At 34.7% G+C, this 27,511-nt stretch overlaps 1 protein-coding gene and 1 pseudogene across 1 annotated transcript; one reads left to right on the forward strand and one right to left on the reverse strand.

Annotated features, from left to right (window-relative positions):
• Positions 1 to 4,902: 4,902 nt before the first annotated feature.
• On the reverse strand, positions 4,903 to 6,640 carry LOC105210233 (fatty-acid amide hydrolase 2-A-like; annotated as a pseudogene).
• Positions 6,641 to 11,026: 4,386 nt separating this feature from the next.
• On the forward strand, positions 11,027 to 27,501 carry Anks1b_3 (ankyrin repeat and SAM domain-containing protein 1A). The gene is made up of 14 exons (XM_011180778.3): positions 11,027 to 11,782; positions 18,653 to 19,074; positions 19,147 to 19,777; positions 20,133 to 20,532; positions 21,930 to 22,009; positions 22,074 to 22,436; positions 22,501 to 22,693; positions 22,751 to 23,891; positions 23,966 to 24,210; positions 24,277 to 24,570; positions 24,647 to 24,803; positions 24,929 to 25,114; positions 26,811 to 26,942; positions 27,092 to 27,501. The coding sequence occupies exons 2-14, from the start codon at positions 18,733 to 18,735 to the stop codon at positions 27,248 to 27,250; spliced, it is 4,323 nt and encodes a 1,440-aa protein (XP_011179080.2). The 5' UTR covers positions 11,027 to 11,782; positions 18,653 to 18,732; the 3' UTR covers positions 27,251 to 27,501.
• Positions 27,502 to 27,511: the final 10 nt, after the last annotated feature.

A 27,511-nucleotide genomic window follows, 5' to 3' on the forward strand; every position in this document is an offset into this window, starting at 1 on the left:
CGTCTATTCTCATTCATCAGGATATCAATAAAACATTACAAAAAACGTTATTATATTATAAATATATTACTAACAATAAAATTTATCTATCTTAATTATTTTTATACACCATTTTACCTACTAATTCGACTCAACCTGCATTGTAACTGTTTAACAAAGAACAAAGCGATCACCAATACTTCTTTTCAATTTGTTTGCTTTCCCAACCGCCAAACTCGTAAATCAAACTTGTAGCTGGAAACCATTTTAAATTGTATTCAAATATTAATAAAACGCAAAAGATTTATCACTTCTGCATACAAGTATGAAATACAATATAAATAAATCGGAATATATGCAAATACAGCAATTTAACTAAACACTAATATAGAGGCGATTATGGCCAAAAAATGAAAAATAATAATTTGTATTTGCGCCCTGCGGTTTATAGGCAATTTGATTTACGTCGCCACAAACTGTTGACATTTATAATAGTGGTATTGGTTAAGCGCCTAGCGCTGCCGTTGTGGCATGCCACAGCCATAATAGCCGCCGCACAACCCTTACGGAAGTTGAACAAACACAAAATTAATGTTCATTACATATTTTGCATAAATTTTATGCTCTAACTCTTACGAATGGCAGTTGCACAGATTTACTTGCGTACATATGTATGTATCTACATACATATATAGAGTACTTAACTTTGTGCTTATGCAAATTTCGTGCATATTCCTTCCACAGCCGCCGTTCAAACTAAATATATGAGCAAATTCAATGCAAATTGATTATTCTAATTTAGTGTTTAAACAGCGGACTTTGCGCTCGCATTTGGCAGCCGCATAAACCAGATCACACACATTAATCATAACAAATGTCAATAGAGCACCGTTAAAATAAATGCAAATCACATAAAAAGCTCTGAAAATGAGCTAAATAGACAACAAAGCCGCAGAAGAGGCTACAGCATTGTATTTGCATGCGTACACACACACACTATGTTCATACATGGCCGGTGGCATTAAAAGATAATATTGCAAAAATGTAATATTCTAATTCTTATAACGATTGCATGAGTGCCATTGCACACCTGTTGCCAAATCTCGAGCCCAGCTGTACACCGTTTCAATTTTTTATTAATTCAGATTTACTATACTTTAGTGATCGCTTAACCTTTATTGTCTTTGAACGTTTCCTGTAGTAAGCATCGGCGTCGAACACAGGGGGCATTCCAAAGTTTAAGTGCAGAAATAAATTGAAATATAAATAAAACCAAATAAAAAATATGAAGTATGAAATATAGAATATAGAATATAAAATATGAAATATAATATATGTAAAATATGAAATATAAAATATAATATATGTGAAATATAAAATATAAAATATGTAATATGTAATATGTAATATAAAATATAAAATATAAAATATGAAATATGAAATATAAAATATAAAATATAAAATATAAAATATAAAATATAAAATATAAAATATAAAATATAAAATATAAAATATAAAATATAAAATATAAAATATAAAATATAAAATATAAAATATAAAATATAAAATATAAAATATAAAATATAAAATATAAAATATAAAATATAAAATATAAAATATAAAATATAAAATATAAAATATAAAATATAAAATATAAAATATAAAATATAAAATATAAAATATAAAATATAAAATATAAAATATAAAATATAAAATATAAAATATAAAATATAAAATATAAAATATAAAATATAAAATATAAAATATAAAATATAAAATATAAAATATAAAATATAAAATATAAAATATAAAATATAAAATATAAAATATAAAATATAAAATATAAAATATAAAATATAAAATATAAAATATAAAATATAAAATATAAAATATAAAATATAAAATATAAAATATAAAATATAAAATATAAAATATAAAATATAAAATATAAAATGTAAAATGTAAAATGTAAAATGTAAAATATAAAATATAAAAATCTAAACTCTTCTTAAAGTGTCAACTGCAATAAGTCCAGGAAATTTGTTGGAATATTTCTACGACTTTCTAGTCTAAAGAGACTTTCCGTGGAATACACCACGTGTATACTAAAGCATAACTAGTACATTGCAGATTATTGCCATTGTTATTAAAATTTTCGGCTCTTTTTGTGATGCAAATATTGGTTGTCGTATGAGTAATGTACTTATAAGATGGGTGAAGTTTGCACGGCTTTCCACGTGTCCTTAAATTAGCGAGTCTTTTGCTTTATGATTTATGAGTTCTTTGTAGAAACAAAATCCGTTAAACAAATGTCATGAATTATAAACAATGTAAATATTTTAATGAAAAAATAAAAAAGGTCAAATAATACATACTCTTGCGATTTCCACAAATCTATATATTGTAATACTTCCAGACACTGATATCTTTGACTATCCATTTACCAATTTCCCCAAACATTGACTTGAACCGACGTGGCCACTTCACATACCTTATCTATGCCACGAGTCCCTCATAAATTGTTAATGCTTAATCCTACATAGCACCCAAAATTGTAGTTAAATTTTACCCCATTATCCCGCTAAATAAAAACAAACATGACCCCAGTGGCTCTCCAAATGTAAAATAAACTTCATCCTACGCGATCCTCAAAACTGTGACTAATCTACCCAAATAGAAGCTCTCAAAAAGTAAACAAACCTGACCACACGTGATTCCTTAAAATGTAAACAAGCCTCATCATTGAACTTGACCAAAAAGTAAACAAACCTCAGCCCAAAATGTGAACAAACCCCTGTCAAAGGTCAATGACCTCGCCCCAAAATGTAAACAAACTCCTGTCACAGGTCAATGACCTCGTCCTAAAATGTAAACAAACCTCGACCAGAGGTCAATGACCTCAACGAAAATTTAAACAAACCCCTGTCAAAGGTCAATAAACTTGACTAAAAGGTGATGAGTGGAAATTGGATTTTATGTTTTAAATTTTTTTAGATTTTAGACTTAATATTTTAGATTTAGCCTTTAGATTTTAGATTTTAGATTTTAGATTTTAGATTTTAGATTTTAGAATTTAAATTTTAAGATTCAGATTTTAGATTTTAGATTTTAGATTTTAGATTTTAGATTTTAGATTTTAGATTTTAGATTTTAGATTTTAGATTTTAGATTTTAGATTTTAGATTTTAGATTTTAAATTTTAAATTTTAGATTTTGGATTTTAGATTTTAGATTTTAGATTTTAGATTTTAGATTTTAAATTAGGTTTAACATTTTAGATTTTGGCTTTTAGATTTTAGTTTTTGATTTTAGAATTTAGATTTTAGATTTTCGATTTTAGATTTTAGATTTTAGATTTTAGATTTTAGATTTTAGATTTTAGATTTTAGATTTTAGATTTTAGATTTTAGATTTTAGTTTTTGATTTTAGATTTTGGATTTTAGATTTTAGATTTTAGATTTTAGATTTTAAATTAGGTTTAACATTTTAGATTTTGGATTTTAGATTTTAGATTTTAGATTTTAGTTTTTGATTTTAGAATTTAGATTTTAGATTTTAGATTTTAGATTTTAGATTTTAGATTTTAGATTTTAGATTTTAGATTTTAGATTTTAGATTTTAGATTTTAGATTTTAGATTTTAGATTTTAGATTTTAGATTTTAGATTTTAGATTTTAGATTTTAGATTTTAGATTTTAGATTTTAGATTTTAGATTTTAGATTTTAGATTTTAGATTTTAGATTTTAGATTTTAGATTTTAGATTTTAGATTTTAGATTTTAGATTTTAGATTTTAGATTTGAGATTTTAGATTTTAGATTTTAGATTTTTGATTTTAGATTTTAGATCTTAGGTTTTAGAATTTAGATTTTAGATTTTATTAGATTTTGGGGGAAAAATCGGTTTAAATTTTCTAAAATCGGATGGGAAAACTGTGTACAAGTTCGAATTTAGTTACACTCGCCAATATTTCGAAACAAATGGAACACTAAATATTTACTTAACTTCACAGAAGTTTAATAAATGATCGCAAATCAATAAGCTGATCAGTTGTTTTATGATGTTGTCTCACATTGCGAAAGCAATAAATCTTAATTGGCTATGAATTTAATTAATTAAGTATAATCAAAATTGTTGATTTTAATCATTTACACTCGGGTGTGTCCCAATCAATAGACAATAAATGTACAACAGCGGTAGCTAAGGAAATTAATAACTTGAAATATGCAGACACAAACACATTTACATGTATATTCGTATAAGTATGTCTGGGTGGATATTTAAACTTTACCCACGCCACTCAGCTTACAACACCAACGGTTTGATGACAATTTATGCAACTTGCTGTGGCAATACTGCAACTCACGCAGTGTTATAAAAATGGACGAAATAAAAATGAGAGAAAACTTCATAGTGTCCAGCTGTTGACCGTTTTCAATTAGCATTTATTTCAAAACCGGGCAAGCGGGTAAAGCATTCCCACAATTAAATAGTTGAAGTAATGCGCAATCGAGGCGAACATGCCAGTTCCGCACGTTTGCCCGGACAATTCCGATTGATTCGTATGTGTGTTTCTGTGTATGTATCAAGCGTGGAGCGTAGCTTTGCCATTGATACGCTAAACACGATTTTGTAGAACATTTTGGGTCATTTGTATTTTCATTTCTTTATGTTTTTATTTTTCTGCACAAAAACTACAAACAATAATCACTTCATTCAGCTGCGGCGCGTTTAACGGTACTTATGGTGGGTGAAAAATGCGCTAAACCTGTCATAAAACTGACAAAATACGAATCCGCTAGAAACCAACTAAAATGATAACGAACATGACTTTTTGTTGGAAAAACTAAAGAACTATATATATATATGCATATATGTATTTCTGAACTAGAATTGAGTCATTGAGTGACCAATTGAATACATTAGCATGCCTGTAGGAAAGCCAATGGCGTGGGTGCAATCCAGCCACCGAAGGCGGCTTCTAAATCAGCAACAATTTGAAGACATAGTTTATCCTTATATGGGGCGGCTATCACTTGAAAGCCAACTGGTAAGCCCTTGTCATCATGCCACATAGGTATATGTGTAGTCGGTAATCCAAGCATATTAAAGACCGTACAATAGTCCACATTACCAAGATGCAGTATCGAAGAATTATAATGAATTGCACTTACAGGAAATGTAGGGAAGAAGAGTACACCATTATTGCCGAGCATTTTCTAAACAAAAATAAAATTATTACTAATTTAAAAATATTACTCATTATTATTAATACTAATTTAAAATTTTTCTAGACTAACAACAAACTTAGTCTTCAGCACCTCAGCTTCAGCTTTGTATTTCAATATTTTCTCCATACGCATTGTGCCATTGAAGCGTCTGATGGATTCAAAGTATAAAGCATCCCTGGTGTTTTCCGATTTGCCTACTATTACTTTAACCAATTCCCACAAATATTCGCGTACTTTGTTCGGGTTTGAAGTGTTGATTAAATTGGTAAAAATTCTCTAACAATACCAGACTACTGACTGACTTTTTAAGTACTTTAAAGCTGTCAGCATAGAAAGCTTTATTCCTGGTTCGGGCGAAGTATGCAGCAAACCATTGAGTCCATCAAATCCAAGTGCGTAAAATATCTGTGAGAAAATACACTATTAATTTACTTTTCTTATGCCAAAGGAATACTTATGGTGCACTGCACACAAATAATATATACCTTAATATCCTTCGTTTCCACCGTTGTTACTATTCCACCGGCCATAATTTGAATTATTAAGCCTAAATCACGTTCAAAACCTGTAATTGGAATCAATTGCATATACTTAAGGGAAACCTTATCTTTGGAGTGTGGAAAATGTCCCTCAATTGATGTAATGCCGCCTGTCGGTTTGTGGCCGAAGACTCCGTTGGAAAAATTCGGATAGCGTATGGATCCAGCAATATCAGAAGTAATACCAAATAAACTTGCGCCGGCACCACTGAAAGCCCCTCACATAAAAATTAAAAATACTTCGAAACTTCTGGTGTTCATATTTCATTTCCATACTTCTCCACCGGATATACCATATATAGAACTGATGTACGTCTTCTGTCGTATGGATTTAAGCAACGATCTTGTGTTGCTGGGTTAGTTTCCATGCTAAAGCAATATTTCGGTGTTATGGAGAAAATTAGAGGTATGTCACCAGCTGTTATCACATTGATCACCACTTTACGATTCGCGTGGCTTATCAGTTGTACACGTTGGAGACTACCAACACTATGTGGCATGCCTAAGGAGTTTTTTTCCTTAAATACTATATAATTTAATAACAATTGATTACCTTTCAATCCGCAGGACTCCTTCACCGTAAATGGTATACCTAATAGAGTGTAGCGACTTAAAAGTGCTGGCAATTGTTCGTTGGTGGCTTTGTCAATGAGTGCATCAACTCGTACGGCTTCTTCTAGAGCGCTTTCAAAACGACATTGCACCACTGCAGTGATATGGGGATTCACCTCTATGATGCGATCAATATAAGCTTTTAGGAGATCCACAGAATTCAACTGAAATACAAATTATACAAATTCAATTTATGAAGGGGTGTCTTAAACTAATTTTCAGTAGTATATAGACGAACTGCGACAAGCTCTAACTGTACAAATATAATCTAATATCATTATGGTATCTAACACACAAGACTAACCGTCATAAATAATTTTTGTAATTTTCCTTTTTCCTGATTTACTCGAGCAATTTTAGAGTCAATATTTTGGATATTATGCTATCTCAATATATCTATAGAGCTTTGACCGCGCTATAAGAGGAGCTATTCAAATATATGAGTCTCGTTATAGAGAAAAAAGGATCAAATGATTTGCAATTTTTATTAAACCATTTTAGCCTTTTCACACAGCCAAATTAATTGATCAATTAAAATTTTGATTCAGAAACTAGTTTTTGTCCTTCACACTGCGGGCTACTCGATAACCGATCAGATGTTATACATTATTGTTTTTGCTTTTCAAGTTGTTAAGTTTCATCAACTGATTGCTATTTTTAGCAGCGACATCCACCGTCATGTAGCATGAACCACAACTTGCAGACATAGAACGTATATACATATAATTGCAAATACGGTCTTTGTCGCAGAGTTGCATTTCATTTTCAAGTAGATTGAAATTCAATTAAATATGAATGTAGATTTTTATTTTGTACAGTAAATCATTCTTAATCAGCATTTTAATCGAGTAGAGGCCGGTTAATAGCTCTTGTGTGAAAAGACTATTAGATAGCTTCATTCATTGGTTAATATGGTTCAAATTTTTGATGATATCGATTTAGATATCTCTCTAGCTCCTATAAATAAATAAGCTCTAGCTCCTATAAATAAATAAATCAAAAAATAAAGTGTATATATATCACTTAGAATAATGGGATTCCGTGCACAAAAAAAAATAATAACGATCACTACTTTCTTCCCGCACTAATACGCTGAACACGTTCGCATACAATTTGATTGCTTAGAGTGCATTATGGATATAAATTCAACTAAGATCTTCGTTACTTATTTTATTTGTTAATTTTAAAATTGACTTGACTTTATATATTTATGTATGTTTATTTAGTCGGCAGTTTTTCTTTTTTTCATTCACACTTCACTGACTACAATTTATTTTAATTATTTTATTTAATTTCTTTATTTAATTTCTAATTCGATTTGCTTAAAGATCACATTATCACTTGTATTTGTAACGGACATCTTTTTGGCTCCCCGGCTATAGACTAATTTCCAAGAATACGCTCATTCAAACATTCAAAAATCAAATTCATTCAAAATTTGGCCACAATTTGTTTTTTTTTGTTTACCTTTCGTTGTCGCAACAATTTTATCAATCAACTAATGGAAGTGTTAACAATTGGTTGCGAATTGGTGGTATCGTGGAAGGACCTTTGCGTGGCAGTAGAAAATGCCACAGCGGATAAATCACCATTTTAAATATAGGGAACTTCCATATATTTAATTATATATAGGTGTATACTCACATACTTATGGCAAAACCAACAAACACGAAATATAAAGCAACAAAAATATGCTTATTGGTGAACAGAGAACACTAAACGTTTGATTTTTTTTTTTGCAGTTCCGCGCGTTTTGTGCATCTACGATTGAGTTAGCGAAGCTTACTGATCTCAACACCTCAACTAGGTTTCACTTCATGCGCTACACTACATTAATGTGAACAAGCGAGTAATTTGCAACTATTTCTTGATTGCCATTTTCTAGAAGCTTCGTAAAATATTGAAGTATTTTTAGTTGTAAATTATCAATTAGGCCTTGGCTACGCAATGAGCGGCTGAGCGGTGAGCAGCAGACGATTAAAACATATGAAATATATAAATTAAATGGGATTTTAACTGTGTTATGTGAGAAGTAGGCCGATTTTGTCTATTTTCAATCTGTAACATTAGAATGTTAAGGGAACGGTGCGTGCCAAATTTCATTCAAATAAAAATTTGCCTACAATTAGGCGCATTATCAGTAGAAATGATGTATGACTTTATTTCGCTGATGTCTGCAAAATAATAAAGTGGAAAATGTATTCGTAATTAATACTTTAATTTTACAAAATGAAATTTTCATTAATCAAATATTTCCTATTGACGTCACTGTTTGAGCAGCAAGCAATACATATGACTCATTAGCTCGCTTGAATCAAGAATGTTGTTGGCATTCATTTATTCTGCGGTATATTATTGCACAGCAACTGTAAATTTTCGCTTTCAAAGCCACCATGTGGGTGTGCTTTTTAGCTAAACGCAGCAATTCACGCCCCCAATACGGTAATGAATTCAAGCAACGCCGCATTTTTGGCTTTTATGACACCTCAAATTGATAATTTCGGTTACGGAAAATTACTTATTAATTTTATGTCGGAAAGAATTGGCAGTAACAAGTTTTCCAAAAGCATTGAAATATAATTTTTGTTATGCAGTTTATTTAGAACACAGACAATCGAGTCATTGAGATTGACCACAGAGTTCTAGGCATTGTTGAATTACATTAAATTATGTTTTTAAATATCAAATTATTTTACAAATGACACCAATGAAGTATGAAGCGAATTTCTCGATTAAAACTTTTGGAAATTTTCAAAAACAATCATCCTAAAAGTATGTTTGGAAATATTTTAGCCATCACTGTGCGTAAAATATTGGGGAAAACAATATAATTGTGGAAAACGTGGCAAGTACAATATAAAATGGCATTTCTCTGTGGGTGTAGCACACTCTCAGGCGCATGTGCCATTTTGACACTTCAATTGTTTACAAATACCAATATGTCAATTGATAGTCGCTCATGTTTATATTTGTAATATAAGCATAGTAAAAACAGGTTTTATGCTTAAATTTTTAAATACAAAACTTAATTAACATGAAATTAAGGGGTTAGGGGTAGTCAGGATTTTCAAAAAATCAATTTTTTCTTCAAAATATACTCTGAAAATTTTAAGTTTATCCGATAATTCCTTTTAGAGTTATTCGACAAATAACAACGAGCGCTCGGGCACTCCAACACGCTAGAGTGAACCTTTAAATGTTTTTTTTCTCAAAACTGTGTTTTTTGAACTGGTGACAACTGTAACTCGAAAACCGCTGGGTAGATTTTAATGAAATTTCTACAGCCTTTAGAATGCATAATAAATTCAGACCTGAACCAAAGACTTTTTTGTTTTTCAAAAATTTCGATTTTTAAAGACCAATTAACTGTTGATTTTTTCACGAAAACCTAGAAAAAATATTCCTGAGGCCACTATTTGTTCATTTTTGGAAACAAAAAGTTTGGTTCAGGCCCAGGATTATCTATTTATAGAACTAATTTTTTATATCCGATTGATTTTAGATGAATCTACAAAGACTTATGATAGTCACCGCAAGGACCTTTTTTTTTTTGAAACTGGGTTAACACAGACAGCTATAACTTTGGACAGCTATATTTTTTTTTTCAAATTTTCGTGACTGTAAGTCAAAACATTGTATAATAATGTCATATTATTACTTTTGTAAAATAACATGATTTAATAGCAAAAAAAAAATTACTGAAAATTTCGTGTCTCTGACTACCCTTAATCCCTTAAATCAATGCGCCAAAATGTAGGCAACATATATATTTACACTACTCTACCTTCAGATGGAAGTTTAGTTTTATACATAGCTATACATTTTGAGGTCGGTAAATAAATTTTTGGAAATTATATTTTTTTTGGATTCCTAAAAATCTTACCATGGCAGTAAACAAGCTTACCATGTGTTGGTAACACAAAAAACTAAAAAAGCGTTGAATTTGGGTACTAAAGTGAACTCGTTCTATGTTCTAGGTAAAATAATATAGAGCAAACTCTTTATTTTAATGAATGATAATATCAATTTTTCATTTTTTTTTTCTCGTTTTTATGTTTTTCCTTTCTTCTTATATTAAACTACTCACCTTCTTCTTCTTATTCTAAATAATTCATACCATTTGGCAACTCTACTCGTCTATCACTTGTACATCCCCCATTAAGAATACAATTGTAAACAAAGCACTCTCGCTCTCTACGGCAGTGTATCATACTCATTTTTTTGTGGCGCGTGCTCTCGCAGTATGTGTGGGTGTCAACGTAGCGCCACACGCATTAGCCCTACACATAACAGTACATTGAGGCAGAAGCGCCAACCAGCAGCGCATGTGTTTTGACTGCGGCACCATTGCACGACAGTGCACTCGCCCTACCAACAACAACAATTGAAAGAACTCAACGCTGGCGCTGTCACTATCTACGTTGACAGAGTCGTTGCTCTCGGCGCACGAGTGTCAGTGCTCACATGTGAACAAGTGTAAATATGTATGTATGTATGTATGTTAATTCAGTATCTCATAGAATATACAAAACGGTTTTGCGCTGGAACGCAGATACACACACACACATACAGGCATGTTGTTGCTGTTGTTGTGTCGATATTTACTCATTTGCTTTCGCTCACTCACCAAGCCTCACCAAGCTGGGGCAGCCAAAAACTCTGTTGGAGCAATCAAGATTCAGTCAGTTTTCAGAAGCGTTGCGTAGCGTTGTAATAACAGCAAAGAAAGAAATGCGAAGCGGATGTGCAGGCATAGAAATTACTCATTAAATGAATGTGAATAAATGCAATGATAAATGGAAAAAATAGACAATAAGAAATGCAATAATTGAATTGAATGTGGCAAACGTGTATTAAATGAATAATTTCAATTGAATTAATTGAAGAAAAATCCCTTATAGAGCAAACAAAAGCGTGAATAATTCGTGTAACTCGCCAATGTAGATACATATATGTGAGTGCCTGCACGTTTATGTGTTTGTGAGTGCGTGTGTATGTGTTTGTTGGTGTATGTGCTTTGAGGAATTGAAGTACTTGAAGAAAATCTTTTACTAGCTGCCTGCTGTTTGGGATACACTTTTGGGTGGCGGCAGCAACAGCGACAACGACAACGACGAGAACAACAACAGCAATATCAACAACAACAACAAGTGAAACAATAACAACGAATTTGAAGCGCGTTTGTGTTTTTGTTGCTTTTGCGGAGTGTAGTGTATAAGTAGAAAATGTGTATGTGCCAGAAAGTGAAACGAAAACGGGAACACGCCTTTTGAAGCCCGAGCGTAGCCAACAACCAACAACCAACAACCACCAGGCACCAGCAGCACCTAGCAAACAGCTATCAGCTAGTGCGCTAGCGCTACAACCAACTCGAGTAGTGCAACCAAAGCGAGCAGGAATTTCAAGCGCAGCCTTAAATGGTAGGTTAGCCTAGAAAAAGTTAACTGCGAAAGTCATTTAAATGCAAAATTCAAAACGCTATTAGAATAAATAATATGCATAAATATAGTGTAGAATATTATTGGGAAGAACATGTAAATATGTATGTATGTATAAATATATAATATATATGTGACTACACACAGCTTATAAGTTTGATTGAGAATATGTATGATATTATTATTATTATTTATTTTAGTTATGCAAATTGTTCTTTATTGTTTTTGTTGCACCTCAAATGAGTCACTAGCACATATAAGTAAGATTGTGTGTTGTTGCAAAAACTTAGAAAGCAGTTTCAGCACTAAAAAAACTGTACAACGGTATTTTTTATATACATATTTTGCATAGATATGTTGGTAATCTGTAAAGGTGTACGTGCATTTACGCTTTTGCATATATAAAATATATGAAAATATTATAAAAATTTAGTTGTATAAAATTATAAAAATTTATTTGTTGCAATTTCTTTCGAGTTGCTCCTGCACAAATATTTGTTAATAATTTTAAATCATACTTCCGTCCAAGTCTAAGTTTTTAAGATTATATTTTTTTTTTAATTGCTGGAAATTCAAAACTAATAATAATATAATAATATAATCAACAATATGATCCTTAAGGGGTTAAGTGGGTTTAAATTTTTCAAAAAAAAAAATGTGTTTGTCTTATTAAATAGTGCAATATGTTTAAAATAGTAACCAAAAATAACAAATCCGAGTAATATTCTACGAGTTATATCCTTTGGAAGTTCTGCCCATCATGCCACTTCAGTTTGAATGTAAAACTTAATCTCAAAACTCAATATTTCAAGTCGGTGGACACGATACTTCAGTTTCAGTTTCAGAGTTTTGAAACGATTTTGTTCAAATTTTGCACACATCTTTGAAATAACATTATTTAGTTAATGAAGGATTTTTTTATATTTTTATTGTTATAATTTTTTTCAAGCCAATATATGCCGAAAAATTTGAGTTTTTTGGTTTAACTTCTGTCAAAAATTTAAATTTCGATATTTTATTTTTTCCTTCGTTCATTAACTAGATTTATCCATATATTAACGAAATATTTTTGGTTTATTGTTCTTAGATGAACCAATTTTATCGGATATTTTAAATAAAAATTTCACAAAATGTTGCTTAAACATGTATCTTTGATCGCTAAATTGTTTAAATGTAATACAAGTACCCTTGTTTTTACCCTCTGAAACCCACCTAACCCCTTAAGAACTTAATTTTTATAGAAAAAACATTTTTTTTTTTTTATTTTATCCAATCAAATATTCTTAAGTTTCTCTGCATAGTCTGCCTTACTTCTAAGGTTTAGTATTTTTATTGTAAAATAAATATATTTCCTGCTTAAAGACGTAGTTTAGTTCCCGTTGGTATAGAGTTTACTTAGCTGTAGCAAATTACTATTACTTCAACAGAATTTTAAAACTCTAAAAACTTGGAAAATTATCAATCCAGATCCAAATCGTTCAAATGGTTAAGCTATTACTTCTTATGCCTGGTGCCTTCTTATGCCTGGTCCAGGTCTGGAAACTCAAATACAGTCGAACTTCTCTAACTCGAATTTCTGCATAACTTGAACTCTTAAATTGACAATAGAAGTCAAATCTCAAACAAATTACCTTTCATAACTCGAAGTTTTTTTTGTGGATTATGGTGAACAATACTGTATATTGTCCTTGGTCTCTACTTAAAACATCCACTTTCCAAAAAAAGAGTAAGTTTTTTCAACGCACTCTGTACATATCCAGATACATAGAATTGACTGTTCACGCTCATTATAATCCGATTAAACATTTTATATTCAACTCAAAATCAAGATAAATAATGGTTAGTCATATATGGAACAAGATACGTGTCGAAAAAACTCTGTTTTTTTTTTGTAAAATCAACCACAAAAATTTAAATTTCTTATATATAAAAATATTATAAAATATATATTTTATATTTAAATAAAAAATATATATATATTTTGTTCAATTTAGCCAAACGTATCTACGATGCTTGAAACGGATGTTAGATATTTTAAAGAAACTAGAACTTAAAAGAATGAAAAATCAACCGATAGCCACACCCTTTCTCTATGTGACATTTTGATACAATTTATTTTAGATATCAAACTGTGTGTTATGTTTAGTAATGTAACCACAAATAGTACCACAAAAACTCACAATATATACGGCATAGAAAAAGAAATACGAGGAAATATTTGTTTTCTCAAAGTTTTCTACACTTTCGGTTGAATGCGATTCTTTCAGCATCATTTTCAACTCAAATAAATCCAGAGCTTTGTTATTGCTCGAGCAGTTATGAGTATTTGCGCGAATGCCTGTGTGTGTGTGATTGTGTACCTACTCTAGGTCAATATCCTTTGACCCAGTTTCAACAATGCTTTTCCGCATCCGAGTCATTCACGCTTTCAACGCACATACATACACTTATTTAAATATCCATATGTACGTGGACACAGATTCCGAAAACCGATGTCAAATTTTGTGGCTATTCTTTGGTCATATTTCGAGTAATTTGATGTCACAAACGATTTTATGATAGCAAATTGCTTGCACTCAAATTACAAATACATTTGTGTTCGTGGTCGAATAAATCAAAATTACCGTTGCATGTTGACTTCGTCACGGCACATTGTTCGCGTGGGCGAGTAGTATTTGCACAAAAGCAGCTGCATGACGGCGACTTGGCGTTCGCTCGCCAGTCAATTTGGCTGCCTGCCCGTCCGCTCAGCCCAGCGGCGCTGCAAAGTATACTACAGTTATTTGTTCAAGCCATTTTTTAAGCCAATATTTACACGTATATATGTATGTATGTGTACATATTTGCCGTAGCGACAATCTGATGACCTGTCGGTTAAGCGTACTCGAATTTCACCCATCCGACAGGCTGTCTGGTTGACTACCGTTATCACGACTCGAACACACATACACAGACATATTTTCACGTTACACTACTACTCATGGACGTATGTGTACTTCAATAGCAAGCTTAAGCGCACACAACCAACACCACCAATCGACTAACTCTCATTCTCTCATTCAGGCTCATACTCTCATTTGTTTTTACTCCTTATCGGCCATCGCTTCGTATACGCGACACTCTGCGGCGCACTCCGTGCTCCTGGTTGTATTGTATTTGTAAATGTCCACTTCATTCTAGCGTAGCGTAGAAAATCGTGTTGCATGCAATTTTTTGCCACTTTTCCATTACTTCGTTCGTTCGTCGTTTGCCATTGTCTGTCGTGTAATGTCGTTACACATTATTGGGAGTTGTCCCATTGATGCCTCGTATTTGTTAGCCTACCCTAAACACATTTTGTTGTCTACGCTTTTTTTATTGTTTTATTTGGAGTTTCCTTTTATAGTCATGGGACACCTAACCTACCTTCCGTTTGTTGCGAGTATGTGTGCTCTGGTTGTACGCACGAAAACACAAAAACACAATACAAGCGCATACCAATGATTTTTTTGTATACATCTACTACGTACTCAGCTTAAGCGCCTTAGCATAGGCAACGTTTGTGAAAAAGCTCCACGAGAGTTGTTTTTTGTGCGTGTTCTTAATCTTGGGCTGATTGGTTGGTGTAGGAGCAGATAATAATTATTTGGAACAAGAAAAATATATCTGCTCCTATATACATACATACATACATATATATTTTTTTTAAGAATCACATAAAAGGCGGGGCTCTTTAGGAAGGCATGGACTTTATTTTTTCATAAATCATTGTGAGTATCTACGATAGCTGAAGCTTCTATGACATTCAATATAGCTCTCTTGGAGGTCTCTATTAGAACCTCCGATAAATGTGTATTACTTTTTTAGAAGAGTACTTCAGAATCTCGTATGGTAGTGGGCCATGTGACGACATAGTACTTCAGAATCTCGTATGATAGTGGGTCATGTGACGATGTGGCAAAGTACTTATCATACTACCCTCATAGTATAAATAGCTCTATCTGCAATACATTTTTATTAATTTTTTTAAGCACCAGTCCCATTAATATCATGATTATCACATAACGCCAACTTTCATAAATTAAATTGAATTAATTTTTTTTTTCGAAACAAAGAGAGCGCAGAAAAATAAAGAAATTTTACCATTGAGAAATAATTTTTGAGGTTAATTTATGATGTCAAACTTTTAGCTAAATTATCAGCAAATATTTAATTTCTTAATTTTAAAAATTGTTCCACATCGCGGCGAAGAAAAAAGAAATTAATTTTAAGTATTTAATTTAAAATAAACTTAGTGAAAAATTCAATACGATTTTCCTTTTTAAATACACATTACAAAAAGTTCTCTAATAAAATGTAATTCGATTCGCATCAGTGCTTTGCTCCACTTTTATATCTCTTCATCTGTATGTATATGTAACACAGTTTAAATCACCGTTCTTTTTATATAGTGAAACTTTATTTTTAGAAATTTTCTTAATCTACTTACAGGCTAATTACCTTACTTTACACACGACCGCATATCACCGCTGTATATGTATCACTGTTTGTATGTCTGTTTACGTTTGCAATGAAGTACTCCAATGTGTATACGATTCTTATCAACACTTCTTTTAAGTAAATATTATCATTTGGAGGTGCTAAGTATGTACACACATGCATATATTGGAATGTTTAGATTTGAGTAAAAACATACATACATACATTTCTATTTATAACAAGTCGCGTGCGATTTTACACTTCGTCAGATATATGTAACTCTATAAGCGTGTATATAAGTTTGTGTGCTGGGCGTATTTGTTTATGCTTGAAGTCTATAGAATGCCATTAACATTTGCCATTAAAGTTTGTGTTAAATATTTGGTTGTTTTGTGGCACGCAAGCATTTATTTAACACTTCATGAATGCCACACAAATATTTCGAAATTTCCTAGCACACATTCGAGTATATTTATAAATAAACATAATTCTCTTGGCACTATCTTCAAAGCAGACAATTTTCATTAATCTCTAGGGAAGGCCTTACACACCCTAAAACTATTAACTTTGAATATAGTGAATCAAATTTTAAGGAGTTGTTTGCAATTAATTGATTGGAGGCAAGCGTGTTTGAATGTTTACTCATGTAGTATATAATTAAAGAGGATCACCCCTTTTTGGTAATGGTTATTTGTTGTAAGAGATAATCTACCATTGCGTCATGAAGCTTGCCTTTATAAATATCCGTCCTTCAAAATTTGGGTTAGGTTTGAATGAAGGATGAGCCAGCAGGACAGTGTTATAATCAAATACAATACGTTATATCAAATAGAGAAGGAGAGGGAGTCGAATTTCTGCAATGAAACTTCTTGGAAGTCACATAGCTTTCCCTATCCTTGCATTCTTAGGATCCCTAGCATTCCCTAATAATTACAGACCCCTACATCAATTCGTCGGTCTACACCCAAAAACTAACATTCGTTTATGTTGAGGACTTCATTCTATTTTGGTGCACTCTCATCTACACTGAGATGAAAAGAAACCAGTCTATTCTTCAAACAATTTGTTAGAAACAGTACGAAATTTAAAAGAAGGGATGAAGTTAGCCGAACAATGAGTATATTTTTCATCCAACCCTTGAAAAATGGTCCTCTGAAAGTCAAACATGGTCACTTAGAATACCTTCTTCTTGACTGGCGGTTATAGCCGAGTCCACAACAGCGCGCCATGCAGTCCTTTTGGCAGTTTGGCGCCAATTGGTAATACCAAGTGAAGACAGGTCCTTCTCCACCTGGCCCTTCCATCGGAGTGGAGGTCTCCCTTCCTCGGCTTTCACCAGAGGGTACTGCATCGAAAACTTTTAGAGCTGGGGCACTTTCGTCCTTTCGAACAACATGACCCAGCCAGCGTAGCCGCTGTCTTTTTATTCGCTGGACTATGTCTATGTCGTCGAACAACACATACAGCTCATCATTCCATCTTCTGCGGTATTCGCAGTTGCCAATGTTTAAGGGATCATAATCTTCCGCAAAACTTTTCTCTCGAAAACTCCTAGTGCCGTCTAATCGGATGTTGACACCGTCCACGCTTCTGCACCATAAAGTAGGACGGGAATGATGAGGGACTTGTAGAGTTTAGTTTTTGTTCGTCGAGAGAGGACTTTACTTTTCAATTGCCTACTCAGTCCATAGTAGCACCTGTTGGCAAGAGTGATTCTGCGTTGGATTTCAAGGCTGACATTATTATCGGTGTTGATGCTGGTGCCCAGGTATACGAAATTATCTACAACTTCAAATTTATGACTGTCAACAGTGACGTGGGACGCGAATGCGCTGACTGTTTGTTTGATGACAGGAGATATTTCGTCTTGTCTTCGTTCATCACCAGACCCATTCGCTTCGCTTCCTTATCCAGGCGGGAAGAAGCAGAACTAACGGCGCGGGTGTTGTTTCCAATGATATCGATATCATCGGCGTACGCCAGTTGATGTACACTTTTATAAAAATTAAACACTTAGAATACCGGCACCTACTTAATTGAAAAAATATAAATAAAAACAAGATTAAACTTGTTTTTAAAAAGAAATTTGGGCTCGGGATTGGATAAAAATTCCACGAAATTGAAAACATTTACATATTACTGTAGGATTCTTATTCGATTGAAGAAAGAAATCCAGAACAGGGTACTAATACTAAGTTCCGACTCACAACGAGATTTAAACCGCAACAACTGTCGAACTACAATCTCATCCCAGGTTTTTACATATTTTATGGAAAGGGTTGCTGTTCTAACTTTCCGATTTTTCTTTCGTATTAAGAGTGCTAGCTTTAAGAACACAATTAAATTCCGTCATAGATCAATTAACCATAAGTTTCCGTCTTCATTTACTTTCAGGTTACAAGACGGACACTATCTAGACTCAACATTTAGCAACTTGCAACTCACGAATTCACATCAATCACTGACTAGTCATTATGGGTAAGGATCAGGAGTTTTTGGAAGCAGCACGCAATGGCAACATTACCTATATCGAAAAAGTGCTCAATCAACGGGCAAAGCGCGCCGGTCCACTAGCCAGTTTGCGACGTGGACCCGGCGTTAATATACAGGATAGCGGTGGCTATTCGGCATTGCATCATGCCTGCCTAAATGGACATGGTGACATAGTGCGACTGTTGTTGAACAACGAAGCATCGCCGAATCTACCCGACTCGCGTGGCTCGTCGCCACTGCATTTAGCCGCTTGGGCAGGCCATCAAGACATCGTGAAAATGCTGTTAACACATCCTTTCAAGCCGGCGCAGCCAAATTTACAAGTACGTAGCAAGATGAAAGCAATATTAAGTGGTTTCTAATATGGTTATAATGTTTACTTTTCTACACTTCAGACCATCGAAAACGAGACGCCACTACACTGCGCCGCACAACACGGCCATACGGGCGCCTTAGCGGTGCTGTTAACGCATAATGCTGACCCGAATATGCGTAATGCACGCGGTGAAACGCCACTCGACTTGGCGGCGCAATATGGCCGTCTGCAGGCCGTACAGATGTTGATACGCGCCCACCCGGAATTGATCGCACATTACAGTGTGGCCGCCATTGAGGGTGGCGACGGCGGTATTATCGGACAGCAATATCAGAAATCGCGTCGATCATCGCCACTGCCACACTCTGGTTCGGTTTCCACACCCTCCCCTTCGTCGCCATCAATTACTTCTTCGCCTGTGACGCCGACGCGAAACATCTTCCCGCACACTTGTCTTCATGTGGCCAGTCGCAATGGTCACAAGAATGTGGTTGATGTGTTGCTCGCTGCTGGGGTCAGCGTAAACTTGCTCACGCCATCTGGTACAGCGCTGCATGAAGCAGCCTTATGTGGCAAGGAGTCAGTCGTGCGTACGTTACTTAGAGCGGGTATAGATTTGAATGCGACCGATGCGGAAGGACGCACTGCTTTGGATATACTCAAGGAGTTTCCACCGCACGTCACTAAGCATATTATTGCTGTCATAAATAGTAAGTCGAAGATTCAAATTTACTAATAAATTGTAGAAACATTTACAATGAATCGAAAATAATTTCCTAAAAGGCATGTGAAGCTCAAGCTCGTGGAGCTTTGGTACGCCTTTTAGTATAATCTTGAAATAAGAGACACTTTACAGGTAGCCCAGATTCCCGAGTCTTCATTGGATATAAGCGTTCAGTTTACTTTGGATCTTTCAGAGGTCAACAGCCAAAGTAAAATACTCTTTCAAAAACAAAGACCTTGTTTTAAGTTCTTAATGGCCTTTCACTTCACATATTCTCTACATTTTTAAACTTTTAATACTTTCATTCCGCTTACTCAGCTAATTCCACTTCTACTTTTCAGATTTTCGCAATCAAATGGACGTGGATGTGGATAGCGACGAGGTGGTCGTCTTCCGTCATCAACAACCACCGCCACCACCACAACGCCAAAGCAGCAGTCTGAGTCACTATCAAAAACAACAACACAACAATCACTATCATTTCAATTCAAACAATCATTTACTCAATCACGCACACTCGCTGCAACAGTCTTCCACGTTTAACAGTAGCAGCAGTGCAGGCGGTAATGGTGGTGGCACCAGCGGAGCTGCTAATAACAGTAAACAACGATATGGCACAAATCTTAATGGCGGTAAATCATTGGATAGCGGTCTTCAACCGGATCACTGCGCCACCGCAGGACGTGGTGGTTATCATGAAGTGAACTCTCCTGTGCACAGCACCTCCAATAACTCTCAGAAGTATGTTAAAGGCGGAATGAAATCGTTTTCACTAATAGTTATTGTCATCAGACACTTGTTTTTGTTGTTAACGCATGTTTCAAATACTTTTAATTTCAATATAATATTATTTTAATGTGTTATAATACTTATAGGTTGTTATACAATTCATTTGACTCACATTTTTTTTATTTCGCTGCATGGATATCATTTTATTTTCAGGAATGTTATGCATTTTATAAAAACTAAAATAAATCATTATTATTTATATAATTTATGTGACATTTGTACTCATTTTTCTCAATTTAAAGAATCTATTTTACATCTATTCACAATTTACTGAGTGTTCTTAATCATTTTGCATTAATTTATTTTATAAATAGCACTTAAATTCTATTACTATCACACATTAACCGTAGTCGGCATATAATCATTCACATATTTTATAAATATTCGCTAATGTGACGTCAGCACAGCTACTGTTAAGAGCTACTACAGTATCTCTCTGCTCTAAAGTAAATCTAAAGTAAAATGTACTGTCACACACAAGTACCCATACAACCATTAATTTATTCGCCGTTATACTTTCTCGATGTATTTAAGGAAAATATATGTGTTGGCATAAAGTAACTTTCAAAAACTTCAATGAAACGCAGATATCTAGGAGTTCTCCTAAGATAGTCTTAATGGAAGTGAGGTCGTCGGCTTTCCGATCAGATTCCAGATTGACGTTCGTGTTTATGGTAATGAACAATTAGAGAGTCCTGAAACGGTAAATGAATCGCCTAGAAGCTGACAAATGTGCGGTGAAAGCTTTTTCATGACAGAGAAAACTGTTTTATAGAAACATGTGTAATTCTAAATTTTACTGAGTTCAGGATTAGAACAATCCAGATACTAGTCTATTGTTTTTTTTAAAGTATCTCTCTTTAAAGTGTAGTTATTCGAAATTGAGCTATCTACTCATGGAACAATAATCAGATCTTCATCACACTTGATTGCTGGTTAAAATTATTCTTTGTTGGAAAATATACCACAGACTACTTAGATATATTCGTATTCAGTCTGGGTAAATCAATTGGAAGAAATTACTTCATTAAAAATTGTATTCCTTTAGACCATGATTCGAAAAAAGTCTTGTTTGGGATGTAATTTCTGTCAAAGGTTAAGAACTCTACATATAAAACTTTCTGGTAGGGGTTGTATTTAAGCACTTTGTTTACCAATACGGTTTTAATACAGACATTAACTACAGCACGATAACTCATTTTTTGCATGGACACAAGTTTTGATTCTGGATTATCTTAAAGAATTAATCGTATAAGTATTCTCATTAAAAATCTGAACGACTTTTGGTTTTATCACCCAATCTATGCCTTCACAACAATATACTTCACATACTTAATTATTATGTGTAGTGAAATGGGTGTGAGTCCATCATCGTCGATGAGTAGTTTTGAGCCGGTCTCGGTCTCACCACGTTCACGCTCTTCAACAGGTAAGTTCAAATTTTCACTTATTTAATATCCCACTTCTTAACTCCCATTTTGCTTACATAATAGGCGGCATAATCGCTGTGACAGTCAACAATCCCATGCATATGAGCACCTTTGCGCCCGGCGCGCCACCCAAAAAGCCACCAAGACGTAACTTATCCGTTTCGCCAACCCACTCAGGGCAACAATTTAGCTACACCTCACCAAATCATCATCAACAATCACAATCGCAACAGCGTACGCGTCAGCAACACCACAGCCCGTCTGCGGAGAGTCCTTATGGGGGACATCAAAGTCATGGCAGTGTGGGCGGCATGAGCTTCGATGAGACTGCGCAATTGCGCGATCGTCAGAGAGGCGAGCGTCTATATGCGAGCGCAAGGGAGAGCACGCGTTCCACAACGGGTGCGCTGCTGGCTTCAAGTTCAAGTATGTTTTGTATTTTCTAATTTATACTAGTTTCATAAAATTTATTAAAATTTTCTACATTCAGACGATATGCTGGAGCGTATGAACTATAGCAGCGAAGATCGCGCCGATTCTGTAGAGGGACTAGGTACCTCGAACTCTATGAAACGACCACTGAACAAGTCACGTGATGTGAGCACAGAAATTATAAATTGCGAGAACCCAACATTGAAGTCATACAATCCAAATAGGAAGCTCAAAAGAAATCGGAATAGCTAGTAAGTATCCATGTGACATAAGACTCAAAATGTGTTATTTCTACAAATGTTCTTCAGCTCACTGAGCATCAGCGACACCAAAGAGAATAAGATTAACGATAAGCCACAAACACCGCTTAGTCCGACTAACTATCAACAACCGCCGACACCGGATCACCCACCACCATCTTCAAGTCAAGCCGAACGCACTATACACGAACGCATACGACCGCTCAGCATGGAGTACAAGCGTCGTTCAGCGCTTATACAGCTGCAACAACAACAAAAACAGCACAGCAAAAGTATGATCGACTCGAGTACATCGCCCGCCAAGCATTGGCAGTCAGCGCTCATACCAACGCCCACATTTGATTATCCCGTCGGCAGTCTTTCGCCAAAGCAAAGCGCCAATGCTTCACCGACAACGACTATGTGTAATGCGCAACGTAGCAGCGGCGTTGGTGCCATACAAGGCTCTTCCGGATCGCTTAGTTCGAGCGTCTCACTTTCAGATCACAGCATCTCCACCGATTGTGTGGAAGAATTTGTCGGCGACGCGCCTTTTGCGGGACTATTCAAGGGATCGAGTGTTAATTTGCGACATGAGAAACGCACAATGGGCAATCGTAAGTTCGTCATACCAGCAGCTGCACGAAGTGCATCCGCATCGGCTGCAGAGGGTCAACAGCCACAACGCACACGCCCACCCATACCCACCAAACCTGTTTTACCCGATTGTAATAAAATGCTCAAATCCTTAACTGTAAACGCAAAGGACTCCAAGACACCAAGTAACCAAGAAGGTTGTGATGAAACAGAAACCCGTAGTGATAATACTAGTCGTGTGAGTCAAAATGTAAGTATCTCCTTGGAGGTGGAAAATTCAAATGGAAACGAAAATGCAAACGATGCAAGTAATGGAAATGAAGATATCGAGGCGGCTCTATCGGCAATTACAACGGCCACAACACAAAGCAGCGGTATACTGAGTCCCTTCAACGCTGAAGAGGCACGTAAAAAGATCTCAGAGATTATCGAGTCTTTCGGCAGCGGTATTCTGAATACGACGTTAACACCGACAAACGATATCGACTTGGAGTTCGATGAGGGTATCGAACCAACCGAACGCCGTGAGTTGGCTGTGCGCTTGCGAAATGCTGGATTGCTACACTTGGAACGCATGCTCTTCGAGAATGGTTATGACAACTTTAAATTTGTGGTAAGAAGTACCTCCAGATCTATAAAATGTGGAAAATATTTTGTGAACAAAACCAAACTTTTAATACTTTTTAGAATGGTGTCTTTGAGCCCAGCGATGCGCAACTGATGGATATTCCGAAAACAGATGCGAATAAATTGATCTCATTTGTAAGCACATTGCCGAAGGCTGAATTTCAACCGCAAATTATTGTTGGAAACAAAGAAAAAGTCAACAAACCAAATAAAAATGGCGATGTTGCAACAGAAAAGAAAGGTGTCACGACGCTTAGTGAGTGGCTGCAGAGTATCAGTCTACCCGAGTATATTGAATCTTTTAGGTAGTGTTAACCACATTAGACAAAAGTATCACACATTTAAATAACGGAATTTTCTATATTGGCCAGTAAACACCTGTACAACACCATCGATAGCGTCTGCGGTGTTTGGGATGTCGAACTGCAGACCGTTTTAGAGATCAACAAGCTTGGACATCGAAAACGTATACTGCAGTCAGTTGCTTATATAAGACACATACGTGAACCGAATAAAACCGAAAAGAGTGGCGAGATCGAAAACAACGAAGTACCAAAAATGGCGACATCCATAAATGGTGAATCTGGCAACAAAGAAACCCCACGGCAACCACAACAAGCACAACCGCAGCAACGAACCTCAATTACGGGTTATAGAAAAAACAGGTAAGTTTGTGGTGTTTGGTATGATATGGAGTTCTTATTCATATTTCTCTCTCTCTTTATCACACACTCTCTTCAGACCTGCCCCACAACCGCCATGCGAAAAGCCACAACAACCGCAATTGCAAATACGCGCACCATCGGAATTACTCCTCGGACTCCCAGCAAATTTACGCACAAAATGGCGGCATTCGGCGAATGTTTTACTTAACGAACAAATCAAATACGAAGTTTATGTGAGTACAGATCCAAATATATGTAGCTTAATTATCTACTTGTTGTCTTATCTAATCACGCTTTTTGGTATAAAAGAACTTAAATTGAGAGCATAAGAAGAGTATTAATTGGCAATATTTTCCAGTATCTGGGTTCGACGGTTGTGAAGGAGTTACGTGGCACCGAATCGACGCGTAAATCCATACAAAAACTCAAACGTGACGATGTTGCTGAACAGCAGCGTTCTGGGAAAGTTAGCCGCAAGAAACCGGCGCTAGTCTGCTTGGCCATATCGCATTTAGGCGTGGAATTTATCGATGTGAACAGCAAGGTTAGTTAAAGTAAATTTACTCTTTACAAACTTTACAAAGGTCTTTGCTAGTTTATTGTCCCTTAGATAGAGCTCCTTTAGTTATTCCATTCCAGTCTTAATAATGCTTTCTGGAGATTATAATGCGAAGAGCAGAGGATTTTAGACCGGTCTTATAAAGAGATTTTCAGAAGTCTTAACAAATTCCCTCTTCAAACTATTTTTCGAAGCCAAGAAATCTACGGCGGTCTTAATGCGACGTTTTTTCAGAAATTACTCTTTTATTTACATAACTTTCTAAAAATACTACACACAATATCTTATAAAAATCCAATATTGTGGGATAAATTCATGGAACCAAATGACTTGTATGAAGAGCTCTCTGAAGAGATCATCACCTCTATTCATCGTTATTGTCTTTACTAGTATTGTTTAACCTGGCTTCATACAGTTTTGAAGAATGCTGCTAACATCTTAGTCCATATCTAGATAAAAATCCAATGCCGTTTCGGTTACGGTTTTCGGTTAAGAGTGGAGTTCAAATCCGAATGTCTGTCTGTCCGTCCGTCTGTGCAAGCTGTAACTTGAGTAAAAATTAAGATATCTTGATGAAACTTGGCACACTTATTTCTTGACACCATAGGAAGGTTGCTTTCGAAAATGAGCAAAATCGGACCACTGCCACGCCCACAAAATGGCGAAAACCGAAAACACATAAAGTGCCATAACTAAGCCATAAATAAAGCTATGGAAACAAAAATTGGTACGAAGGATCGCACTATGAAGGGGCATATTTGGATGTAATTTTTTTTGGGGAAGTGGGCGTGGCCCCGCCCCCTACTAAGTTTTTTGTATATATCTCGCAAACCAATAGAGCTATATAAACCAAACTTTCTACAGTCGTTTTTTTAGCCACTTCCTAATACAGTCCAAAAATGAAAGAAATCGGATCATAACCACGCCCAATTTTAGGTTGAAAATTACTAAAAGTGGGTTAACTCACTAACGAAAAACGTCAGAAACACTAAATTTCACATAAGAAATGACAGACGAAAGCTGCACTCAGATTTTTTTACAAAATGGAAAATGGGCGTGGCGTCGCCCACTTATGGGTCAAAAACTATATCTCAGGAACTACTCGACCGATTTCAATGAAACTTGGTTTGTAATAGTTTCCTTACATCCCAATGATATGTTGTGAAAATAGGCCAAATCGCTTCACAACCACGCCTACTTCCTATATACCAGAACTTTGAAGACAATCTGAATCGTTTATTTTACAATATATAAAGTAAGTACTAGTGAAGATATCGATGCAGAACTTTGCACAAATTCTATATTAATAGTTTGGCGGCCCCATTCTAAAAATCGCCGAAATCGGACCATAGGTTTTTAAGGCCCCATATATCGAACACGAGGTCCTCGGTGCTTCTAACCTAATATTATGGTTTCCAACTTTCAATGGACTTTATACAATATATATGACGAATATGTGGGTCAAATTGTGTATTATATAATATAAATAACGTTAAATAAATAAATTGCGAGAGTATAAAATGTTCGGTTACACCCGAACTTAGATCTTCCTTACTTGTTCTTATAGGTTTTTGAGATATAACTCCATTACCGATATATTTAAATTGTTACATATGTATATCTAGTACTTACCCGCCATTACAAATATCCTGGATTTTAACTACTATTTCACCACTTTTAGCAAACGATTTGTGAACACGAAATCCAAAATATTAACTGCGCCTGCCAAGACTCGGAAGATTTGAGGCATTTCGCCTACATCACTAAGGAGTTGGATGTGCACTACTGCCATGTTTTCTATGTCGAAAGTTCGGTGAGTAAAAAAAAGTCGAATATAGTGCTAATTTCGATTTGATCTTATTTTTTATATTCTATAAGATATATATGATATATTTATGAATTATCATACAATTTTCCGAAGTAAACTCTACTTAAGTAATACTTCTCTCTCTCGCCCTACAGGACTTGGCTACCGATATCATACTCACACTGGGACAAGCCTTCGAGGTGGCCTACCAATTGGCATTGCGAGACGGTATTACAACGACAACAACAACCGCGTTCAGCGGCAATTCATTACTCAGCGGTGCCAAAACTGCTGAAACCGTGGCAGTTGAGTGAACACTTTCAAGCAGAGAGAAGAAAATAGAGAAGAGCAAACAAAGAAATATGACTATTAAATAACTATTTAGCTCAAAAATATGTTGTGCGCAATAAAAATAAATAAATTAAATAAAAAAATATATATTTAATGAATATAAAATATAAATGCAAGTTATGTATATGTAAATAACGCTGTTAGCTGAATTCTGCAAAATACTATTAAGTGAAAATCGTTATGACAAGTTATTTACTATGTTTTAAAAATGCCGATTTCACTAA

This window comes from Zeugodacus cucurbitae, chromosome 2, assembly GCF_028554725.1.
Source record: "Zeugodacus cucurbitae isolate PBARC_wt_2022May chromosome 2, idZeuCucr1.2, whole genome shotgun sequence".
In the NCBI taxonomy this organism is placed as follows: Eukaryota; Metazoa; Arthropoda; class Insecta; order Diptera; family Tephritidae; genus Zeugodacus; species Zeugodacus cucurbitae.

What these genes read in the sequence shown, in the direction of transcription:
- Anks1b_3 (XM_011180778.3), top strand. Translation starts at nt 18,733, where the DNA reads ATGGGTAAGGATCAGGAGTTTTTGGAAGCAGCACGCAATGGCAACATT. An exon ending in GCTGCTGGCTTCAAGTTCAA is followed by an intron (nt 22,437 to 22,500) that starts GTATGTTTTGTA and finishes TTCTACATTCAG; the next exon opens with ACGATATGCTGGAGCGTATG. An exon ending in TTATCGATGTGAACAGCAAG is followed by an intron (nt 25,115 to 26,810) that starts GTTAGTTAAAGT and finishes CACCACTTTTAG; the next exon opens with CAAACGATTTGTGAACACGA.